Genomic DNA, 11,501 nt, shown 5'->3' on the forward strand with positions numbered 1-11,501 from the left:
ACTATAATTATGTTTTTTGCAATCTTATGCAATCATAAACACTGTCATAAACATGTTACCACCTTTGAAACATCTTGGATTTGTCGCATGCTTGAACTACCAAGCGGTACTCTGTTCTCTCCTCTGCATCTAATTCACCTGAAAGTTGAATCACTCCAGTTGTGGTATTAACAGTAAATAGGTTCACAAACTCAGATACAATGCTGTATTCTATATCCCCATCTATGCCGGAGTCATTGTCTGTTGCAATTATCTAGTTAGTAAAAATAGAATATTATATTTAGGCATACGAGATGATTTTTTTTCTTCTATCTATTCACTTTTAAAGTAAGTAAAGGTCTTTTTCTACAGTGCACTATAAAACTTTACCAAACGTTTGCCACTGGTTTGCCTACACTAAATTGTTATTACTAGAGGGGACGAGCGAAGAAAAAGTGTAGACGATGGTTCTCGGAATGATAACGACTCGGGTAAAAAGGATTTAGAAGGACATTCTGGCCTGGCCGTTTTCGGTCGGTTACCATTATTGAAATGTTTGACATTCGTAAAACTAAACCTACTCACTAACCTAGTATATATAGTATAATTGTGTTATAAATATAATACAATATTGTGTGTATAAATGTGGATGGGCGTTTAATAGATGGTAGGGGTGGTGGGGGGGGGGGGGGGTAAGTTGGTCGGCGATAATTATTTTAATTGATGTTTTATTGGGGAGGTGTTCCGGGCGTTTATTCAAATAAATACCATCCTAATTGGTATAATTAATACATTATTCCGCGACACAGTGAGCCGTTTTGGCCTAAGAAGGAAGACTTTTTAGACGGCTTGCAAACATGGGCAGAAGTATCCCAGGGTCCTAAACGGGATACAGACAGTAGGGCCTATACATAAAGTCCTGGCAACTTACTCAACAATTGGGCTATCGGGGTTTCATTCAATTTCAAACAAAAGCTCTTATCATCAGTTCTCTCGATGTAATTGTATATACGCCTTCCCGGCGCTACTGCAGTTTCGCACCACACTGTTATATCTTCGATTTCTCACCTAATTTTTTTTCTCACACCCACATCATACAATTTTGCCATTATGTAACATGTTCCCATGATTTAGCCACCGTTATATTACCTTTATCACAATAAAAAATGCCTTTCAAAACAGCTCCTTTTCCTCGAATACTTCGATCGAACTGTGGCCATTTTAGAATCAGAAAATTGCCAGAAATCAATGTATGTTTTATTTTCTGTTTTTATTTTTAAACTGCAGAGTGTGGTTTTTATAAAGAACCAGCTGTACATATCAAAACGGCGACGATATGAGTCCATACATATAATATTTTATTTTTTAAAAAACAATTCAGTTTTTTTAAAATCATAAACCATATTTAAATATTATTTGAATAATGAAATATTAATTTAACCTCTATTTCGACAGCCGAAAACATTTCTTGCCTTTCAAAACTAAATAGGCCTATTATTATATATGTGTAATCGGATTTTATAACACTGCCCTCTATAGTTTCTACATATTTTGGGGAAAATGAAGCATACATTCTGGCAGTTAAGTGATAAATATAAGATGGCGAACATTTTTGCAGTGTGTTGACAGCGAGTTCAGTATCGTTTAAAATGTTTTGAAAAGTATTGTTATTAAAAAAAAATTACTTCGTAAGTGGTCGAATCGTATAAACATGTTACATAATATTATGTTGTGAGTGTGAAAAAGGAAAGTTTGGGTGAGAAATCGAAGATATAACAGTGTGGTGCGAAACTGCAGTAGCGCCCTTATTCCCCACAATATACTCCTATGTTTTATGAATATATTTAATTTGACCTTTATTAATGTACTACGTACCTTCAAACGCGCGGTCCGAAAATAAATAAAAAACTAAAATAGCTGTCGCCACCAACGACCAACTTAGTTGAAACCAACCATGCAGGAAGTTCCAAAGTGATTGACACACCTTACCGTGAACCCGGAAATTACTTCTACCGCGCGTAGAGTTAAAAATCTACCGATGAAATTAGAAATTTTGCTATAAAACTCTTTATAATATCTTCCTAAGATAGAAATATGGAACAATATCTTAATAGTGGAAACTAATGTTATCAAATCTACGTTTCGCGGTACATCTGAGACAGATAAGGTAGGTATCCAATGCGGAGATTTGTCCCGAAGTTTTTCCATTGTGCTCGTGTCAGAATTAACCATAATCTATATATAGATGTCTATCTGAATGACCATTTATTGCAAAGCACTCAAAGACTTTCTGCAGTTGTGTAGCTTGTAGACACACAAGCAAGCTTTGGAAAACGTTTTTTGCTAAACTGGTAGTTTGCAAACTAATGTTTTCTAGTGTAAAATAGGCTTGGATAGCAACAAGGTCGATGAAGATTATTAACCCTTGATAAGGTCACAACATGTACGTTTTAACGAAGTAAAAACAAAACGAATAGCGGTAAACGGCATTCAAACTTGGTCACGAAACGGAAGATGACCATTATTCTACAGACAATTACGAGTATGTCTACTATACCTTTATAACATCAGATGCCGTCTCCATATCTTCTGTTACATTTATATTGTAGGTATCTTCGAATACTGGATTATGGTTGTTGACTTCAACAAGATGAATCGAAACACTTGTGTCTGTCTTGCAATTATTATCATCTGTCAAAGTAATCTACACGCATAAAAAATATACGATTATTGGGAAATCAACAATGAAAACGATTAGTTCTTTGCTTTTTAAATCCTGTATTACATTTGTTAATGTTATTTTTTATATCTTGTACATAATATAGTTTAAGTTTCATTGTACTGTAAATAGGCCTATTGTTAAATCATCTTTTTTCTCTAACTTTTATTTTACTTACTCTGGACGCACCTTCATTCAAGAAGTATGCCACTGTTTAAAAAACGTAGCTTCCAAATAAGTTATTATATTATATTAATAACATAAACAAGTTCGTCCTGAAAGATTACATTCTGTACTCTAACATGTGCAGAGATGCGGAGGTTAAGAGATTGCAAGATCCCTAATTTGTATGATCTTTCTTAATAAAACAAACATGCATGTCTGAAAATGATTGTTTACTTTTAATAGGGAAGATGACGAAGTGAAGTCTATTGATGATTCAAGGACGAACTCTCACAAATTTAAACTCCTTAAACTTTCGGATATCAATAAGTACCAAATTGTCTTTTATGTACAGTACATTGTTTTAACTAATCTTGATGTGCGTTTCATTATCACTCTCACATCAAGCTCATTTCGAGTTTTTATGTGTTTCCTTTTCATCTCTTTATCGACATTTTATCTTATTTTTTTCATTATATTTTAACGATGATGAATTAAAAATAAGGTAAGTACAGTCTTACATTGATTTCAAACACTTTTTGACAGTTTAAATACAATGAGCAATTCAGGTGTTCACCATCCTTCACTCGTATTCTAAATGAGTCTGCGCTTAAAGAATCCAACTCAAATTCTTCGCTATCAGTCGTAAAGGTTCCGTTGAATTCCTGTAGGAAAATGCCGGTCATATCATTATATTGTTATTCAAATTTAATATGCATCATCATACTATTCTAATGAATAATCCCCCGACGATAATTTTATTTGGCTACCTAAAACTGTGAATTATGACCTGTAGACCTACAGTACAATGTTAAAATAAACTTGTATATATTATATACATAATTTATATAATGGATAAAAAGTTGTTCGTGTTCTGTAGGTCTACAAATTGATGGTCAAACCCGAATACTTCAAACAACGACATAGATAACTTGTTTTTGTCTACCAAGTAGTAGTAATAGTACTATTGAAAAATAGAGCTGCTAGGTCCCCGGAAATTGCACTTATACTTTGAAATATATGAAACGAAAGTCTCGCACTTTGGCGAGCCAGCGAGACATACAATGCATGACATTCACGCGGCGCATGACGGTAATTCAACATAACAAAATTATAAATACAAACAACGTGAGCCACACACAAAACAAAAAATTATAACTACTAATATTACGATAAATATGGTATGTTAAAATTTCAACTATCCGGACGTTACTTAAAAGTTTAGGTGCTTACTTAATAAACCCAGTGGCGGATTAGCCTAACTTCGAAATTAGTATACACATCGGCATCTTTACAAAATGTTCTACATTTGTTCATAATCTTAAAATTAAGGGCGCTGAACATAACATTTTCAAGATCGAATACGTGGCGCAAACATCTTTAATATTCTTTATTAATTCGTTCTTTATAACGCGCTTCCTAAAAATTGAAGGCGCTAAACATAACATTCACGAGATAGAAAGAGGTGGCGTAGGCTACAGAAAAAAAAAGATGTTATGGTGTGCTCTCCCTGCCTCAGCACTAAGGCCCTGCCACAGCCTTGGGGTCGTTTCCACATCATACGCATTGATGTTGCCGCCTCGTGATGTGGTGGTGGAAAAGGGGGTGGGGGGGGGGGGACGTACAATTCTGTGAACCCCAAACACAGTAGCTCGCATAGCTTTAACTCTATTTCACTAATTCCGACCAGCGTGGGATTCAAACCCACGACATTCATGTTGTTAACACGACCCTCAGTTGAATAAGCTAACCGGTCATCTTGTTTATAAAAAGGTTAATACAAACTTCGTTGCCTAAAGATGACGTTCATGAATATGCATAATTATTTATGACGTAACGATGAATTACGTAATATGAAGCACGTTTTGTCAGCTGTTCAGTCCATTGACACATTTGAGCTGTTTAACGCATTTTCTTGAAAGAAGTTCAAAAACAAAAGTTCAAAAACATAGAAATGCACAAATTAGCCTCAAATCATAGAAAAACAAATCAAAGTAGAATAAAATGAACGCTTCATATTACGTCATTCTAATAGTTACGTCATAAATATGTATTCATGAGTGACGAACCTAGTAATAAACAAGATGACCGGTTAGCTCAGTTGACTGATTCATTATTGTTTGTTTGCTGTTGAATTACCATCATCATGGACCGAATCAAATGCATTAATTGCTAATAATAACAATCTTGAAAAATAGAGATGCTATGTTCTCCCAGTCTACGCCCTGATATATTTAACGTAAGACAAAAATCTATATGGATTTAATTAGCTAAATATTATGTTGAGCTATACACAATAGCTTTGTAATGTTATGTTGAAGATATATATTTTATAGGCCATAATTAAATTATAGGGCATAATTGTATGTAACTTACCTCATCTGGATCAGTTGCCTTGATTACTAAAGCACCTTTGAAAGTTTCATCTACGGCAACCAAAGCATTGTCTACGGCACACAATGCGTCATCCATGTCAGACAGTTCGTAGATGTAACCTGTAAAGGACGAGTTCTGGATAGTGGGACAGTTATCGTTTATATCCGTTACGTTCACGTGGATCCTTGTAATACCTACCCTTTGGTAGTTATCCACTTGTGTTGCCTGATAATATAAAATACTTTTTTTTTTTAAATAAAATAAATATTTACTATTTTATTTGTATTATTTAGTTTTAACGACAGTGAATGATAATGTTTTGTTGATGATAATAATTTTAATAATTTTCATAATATTCCGGGTGGCACTGCAACGTTGTTATGTTGTTTTGGTTGGCAGATCATGCTGATCGTATAGATCAGTTTAGTAGGCCATGCATATTCATGCGAATTGTACGATTATGAGATTGTTGTAACATGGAGCTTGAATACGCAGATATAGATAATCATTGTGATTGAATTATTATTGATTGTCGAGTACTGATAATACAATAGCAGTAATATATCGACATTTGAAACTACTATAAAGTAGGATTAATCACCTGAACAACCAAAGGTTCTAAGTCAGCTCCTGTAACTTCCCTATCAATGGGTCTAGTCATGCTTAACTCACCAGTCGTAGAATTAATTTGGAACTCACTGGTAATGGAATCTCCTAAAGTAGTTATTAAGAAAAGTATAATAGGCTTAATAAGATAATTTGTTTTAAGATGTTTAAAAGATGAACATTAATTGTTCGCTATGGAAATTATTGCAGCATTCATTCATTATGCAACGGAATCAAATTATGGAATAGGACCAATCAGGAATTACTGTACACAAAGTTACGGAATGAGGAATTTTTTAAATTCAGCAATGACATTAAAGTTAGGAGGCATGAAACACTAAATGGAAAACTACTAACTTAAAGAATAGCTAATTGTAGCGTTGATACCACGATCTTGATCAAATGCGTAAATCTCGTTGGTGTTCCAATTCGTTTGATTTTCAGCAACAGTAAAGTAGTAATCTTCTGTACTGAATGCCGGATTCAAATCGTCTTCATCGGTTACAGTTACTACCAGTGACATATTTCCACCTGTTTTTGGTTTACCGTTATATTCATCCTGAAGTATAAAGAATAACATTCTTGTTTTATTCTCATTTTAGGCAAATTGCCAAGGATAAGCACAAGTGAATTTATTCACTATCCTTCTCAAAGGTGGAAATCCCGTTCACAAGATGCTCTTAGTTCGTTGAAGTAAACTAGACACAATTGAGGTATTGGAATGGAAGAATATCAAAATGAATTATTAATTAATTTTATTTCGATTTGAGTGACAGGACCTGATGTATTGTGATTGGTTGGTCGGGGAATCAGCACATCCCAAAGTCTACGAATGCATCGAATCCATTATTCAGGTTGTCATTATACAGTCTAGTCGCAATTTGAAAGGTTCCTATTCTAATATAGGCATATAACAGCTATTTAAATACCATGGGTTACTATTGTAGAATTCAAAGTAGCAAAAACTACTGTGTGAATATAAATGAGGCTTATCTTAAATTATTCTCACTCACAGAAGCTTGAATAATTAGGTTGTACTCTGGATACTTTTCGAAATCAATTATAGAATTGACCTCTATTATCACATCTAAATTATTACCACGAATGATAAATGGTGAATCTTTCTGCAAAAAAAAATGTAAGAAAACATATTTAAAAGCTTGTTTATAATAATGAATGATATATATGTCTCATATCTGATTGGAGTAGCGGGCCTACATCATTTATTTTGCAAAACAAACATACTGTATTTTCACTGAACACCGGGCCTCTCAGAATTAATTATGTTTGAGGTTAAATAATTGGATTATTGTTAAATAAATGTATGTTTAAAATACATTTTCTGTCAATTTTGCAATCGTATATCATTTCTGAAGTTCTTTTGTCCTTTTTTTACATTGTTGTTCGACATATTCAAATTCACAGTATAACTTATGGTATATACATTTTACTAATATTTATTAATCATCACCATGTACTGCATTGCTGTAGTGTGTCTATTGTACCTCCTCCCATATGCTATGATTATGCGCAATACAGTAGCCCTAAGCAGTATTTTTCTCATTTACATCATAAGCATAGCCTAATGTACCTTAATTTATCACATGGCAATACGTCGTATAATTATTATATATAAGTATTATCTTATCGTTATTATTATGAAATCTTAATTAAACTTACTGGTTCAATAATTTCATAAACTACTTGTTGATTAATTAAGTTATCCTTGTCAGTTGTAGCGAAACTCGCATTCTTTAGATCCAATTCTTCTCCTTCTCGGGCAAACTAAAAAAAAGTAAAATTAGATTACAGAAGTCATGATTGTGATTTAATAATAAATATTATTGTAATAAAAATACAAAACTTGTTATTCGTATCTAACAATTATTTTGGCTCGATAGATCGCCCTCTCGTTTGTTTGTTTGTTCGTTCGTTGTTCATTAATTTATTCAACATTATGCCATCCATCGATGATAAAGAGACAATTTAGGCCTATCGACCGATTCTTGCATTACCTCAAACACAATAGCGGTATTAGGCCAATCGCTAGTGAATGTTGGTCCATTATCATTTTCATCAACTAATTCGAATGTAATCTTCTGCAAAAAAAAACTGGTATTTATATCATAATACTGTACAATATTTCAATAAGAGCAATATTTCTAAGCAAAATATGGGGAGGGGAGAATTGATTGAGGGGATATTGATGTATATCATGATAATACCATAACAGAATGTTGGTTCGGCTGTGCGGCGCTAAGATGAAGGAAGTTGTTACGCGAACGGACTAGAATAGACAGTATAAGAGTAGGCCATATTAAACTTTAAAAACTATTAAAAGTATTTACCACCACATAACCGTATTCAAGAGTCACACTCATATTCAGCTTTTTTATTCCAAACAATTTTCCTCCCTGTATAAAATGAAACATGAATATTGTGCTAAATATCATATATCACAGTCATGGATAATAAAAGTATGTTAGCGTCAAACAGAATACCGTTATGATTACATTAAATAGTACAAACCTGATCAATATCAATGATATTTTTAACAATCAATTTGTTTACATCATGATCAATGTATTCTGTTGAATGAACAGCATCGCCTGGAACATTATTTAATCCGGAAATGTTTCCTAATGTTTCGTCAAACTCTAAGATTACTTTACCTAAAACAAATCAAACTCATATTAAATGTAACATTTTCTACTGTTATCTCTATTCATACATTGTGTACAAGCGGCCATGAATGTACATTATCAGAATTTAGTGCTAGGCCTATGTATAATTCTTATAAACATAATTGCAAACGTAACTTATTTATTTAAAAGTAGTCCATCTAACCATTCCTTTCACGATCTAGCCATGGTAGTAGTGGATTGTAATGTCACTGTTCCACGCATTCACCCGTCCGTTCACTTTATTTGCGTGTGTATAAGTTATTTGAGACTTATAGATTCCCACGTCGACTATGTCGACTGCTACCTTAATATGTAATACGTTCACTGGCACGTCAACGTAATGTTCACATATAGGCCTACCACATATAGTAACAGTCGACTACGACCCATGTGGAAGTGACCGTCGTGTGCACGTTCACTGAATCTAAAAGTCAATCTTAGCTCATTCATATTCATATCACATCATTAGTAAAGTCAACCTGAAGCCCATGGTCTGTCAGACCAGGGAAGAGAGTGTAACTTCATCTTGTCTAATAAATCTTCATTTTCCTTCATTTAATACATCCTTAATAGACACGCGAACTTACCAATGTCATTTTGCTCAAACAGATAACAGAAATATGAACCGTTCGTAGTAACGGTCTCTTCTCCACAGGCTAAATTAAGATAAAAACCATTCACGAAGATTAAAAAAGAATATAGTTATTGTGGTGTTTTAGATGATATTTTTAGTACACTTTATAGATGTTTGAATCCACCATCAAGTACGAACCTTAAAGCACTTATGTAAGGCATAATGGTTAGTCACAAAAGAATGGTAATTCAAACCTGAATGCGAAAAAACCCTGTCCATAAAAATAATTTTCGTTAGAACATCAATAAAAACTGTTGTCACCAGCAAACCCATTTTTGACTCATCAACAACCGACATTAAACTTACATTCATGAAAATTAATCTAAACATTTTTTTCGTTCTGTTGTTGTAGGCCTAACTTATATTTCATTTATTATTGAATTCATTGCTATGACAGATATTTGCTATCGATGACAACGATAGCTAAAATGTATTATTAATATAAAGAGTTAACTTGCTTGTTTGTGCATCTACCGTTGTGAATACTACTGCTGAAAACACCACTAGCCAGATGATAAAGCTTAGCTCAACAGCATGGCCCATTATCTAAAGGAAAAACAGCACGCTTTAATATATTAGTAACTGGTGCATTCGATTACATACAAATATAAATGAAAAACCAACCAACCTTTTCACTTTCTTAAATATAGGCCTATAAGAATTTCCCCCTGAACAAAAGAAAAAAAAAAAAAGAAAGAATGAGTGAAAGGAGATAAAAAAATTATAATAATGATAATAATTATAATAATAATAATTATGAATAAATAAGGGAGTCAGTTTGTCTCTGTAAAAGAATAACTAAATAGAAAAGAATAACTAAATAGAAATTCTCTGTAAAAGAATAACTATAAATAGAATAATAATACACAACCAAATACAGTAGAGCTAGCAAAACAGAGTTGGAGGAGCAGAGTCTTCACATATGAAGTTGGCTCCAAATATGAAGAAGAAGAAATAATTTTTGTTTTGTTTTTGCTGAATATTCCATTTTAATGTCACGTAGACCCAAAATTCGGATCGAAAAAATATTTACCTACATAAACACTGTAATTTAAAGCAAACATAGTCAAGTCGGGTCACGTCATACAATGAGTTTTTGGTTAAATTTAATCATTAGCCTATTTTTATTCGGAAGTGAATATGAAAACTACAAAATGGCCTATTCTGACATTTTTCATGTTTTTTTTAAAGGACAGCCATCTTTAAAGGAAAACTATAGTACAGTATGTATGTTAGGCTTATAACATTAAAATAGAAGGTGGTGTTCATTTATTGTAAATTAATGCGTAGGTCTGTATATGATTATGATGGACTAATAGGCCTATAATCGCTTTCACGTATTTTCAAATCCTAGCCTAGTGATTAATGGTGCCTACAACAAAAATGAATATCAGGATGAAACTTACGGCGGTAATCAGTATTTAGGCCTACTAAACCAAATGTAGCAGTCTGTGGTATATTTTTTCAGTATTACCAACACGATAAATTCCGGGTGTTGTCTTTATCCTGGTAATTTACTCTGTGTAATCTACAGACTGTAAAGTCCCATATAATTATTTATGAATAAAACAAGTAAGGCTAATCAGATAGCGTGTTTACACGACACTTATGTAAAGAGACATTGGTGATTTGCATTAGGTTTGGTTAGAAACTTTGTACTTTGTAATTTACCGGTCAGTGTCTACAGTATGATAAGTGTGCAGCAGTGACTGCGCCATGGCTGCCACTAAACAACCTAATTGTAGGCTATTCAAATAAATGTATAGTTAGTTACTTAATTTAATAATGGTATCATTTACCGGCAGGTCTATTTAATTTTTACAAAAAAAATTTTTCTTTTTCCAATGACAAAATATAGAGGAAAAATGATTAAATATTATAGTCATAAAGCGCAGGATCACCAGCTTGATAATAACATTTTGTTTCTTGACATTTCCTTACTACTGTCTTCCTGTACTATCTTATATCTTTAGGAATTGTTTATTGTGCTTAGTATACATCTTTTTTTTTGCAATATCACGTATTTGTTTTTCAATTAGGCTTTAAAATAATTAAATTATCGTTCAAAAGTAGAATTAAAAATACATGAATCTTTTTTATAAAAATCCTAAACGCCTACGTAGGAACACATTAAGAACGGTTCACGGCGTTTCAATAATTAATATGTATGTATTACTAATAAACATACTGTAACCAAGGCATTTGATTGCTGTCCGTATCACATTTTATCAATCGAGTATCATTTTGAAAGGTCAGACCCTGACGTCACTACTGTTTTTACGCTTGAGTTGGTATGTATAAACAAACGTTGCCGAGTGTTTTGGTTGATAAAATGAAAAAT

General features: G+C 33.0%; 1 protein-coding gene across 1 annotated transcript; it reads right to left on the reverse strand.

Moving 5' to 3' along the window:
• Positions 1–55: 55 nt before the first annotated feature.
• LOC144845136 (protocadherin gamma-B1-like) lies at positions 56–9,703 on the reverse strand. The gene is made up of 13 exons (XM_078702292.1): positions 9,619–9,703; positions 9,114–9,182; positions 8,372–8,514; positions 8,191–8,256; positions 7,858–7,941; positions 7,523–7,627; positions 6,856–6,966; positions 6,200–6,401; positions 5,838–5,950; positions 5,237–5,461; positions 3,382–3,525; positions 2,537–2,683; positions 56–253 (listed from the first exon to the last, which is right to left on the reverse strand). Exons 1-13 carry the CDS (start codon positions 9,701–9,703, stop codon positions 56–58), a joined length of 1,692 nt encoding a protein of 563 aa, XP_078558418.1.
• Positions 9,704–11,501: the final 1,798 nt, after the last annotated feature.

Source organism: Antedon bifida, chromosome 6, assembly GCF_963402885.1.
Source record: "Antedon bifida chromosome 6, ecAntBifi1.1, whole genome shotgun sequence".
NCBI lineage: Eukaryota > Metazoa > Echinodermata > Crinoidea > Comatulida > Antedonidae > Antedon > Antedon bifida.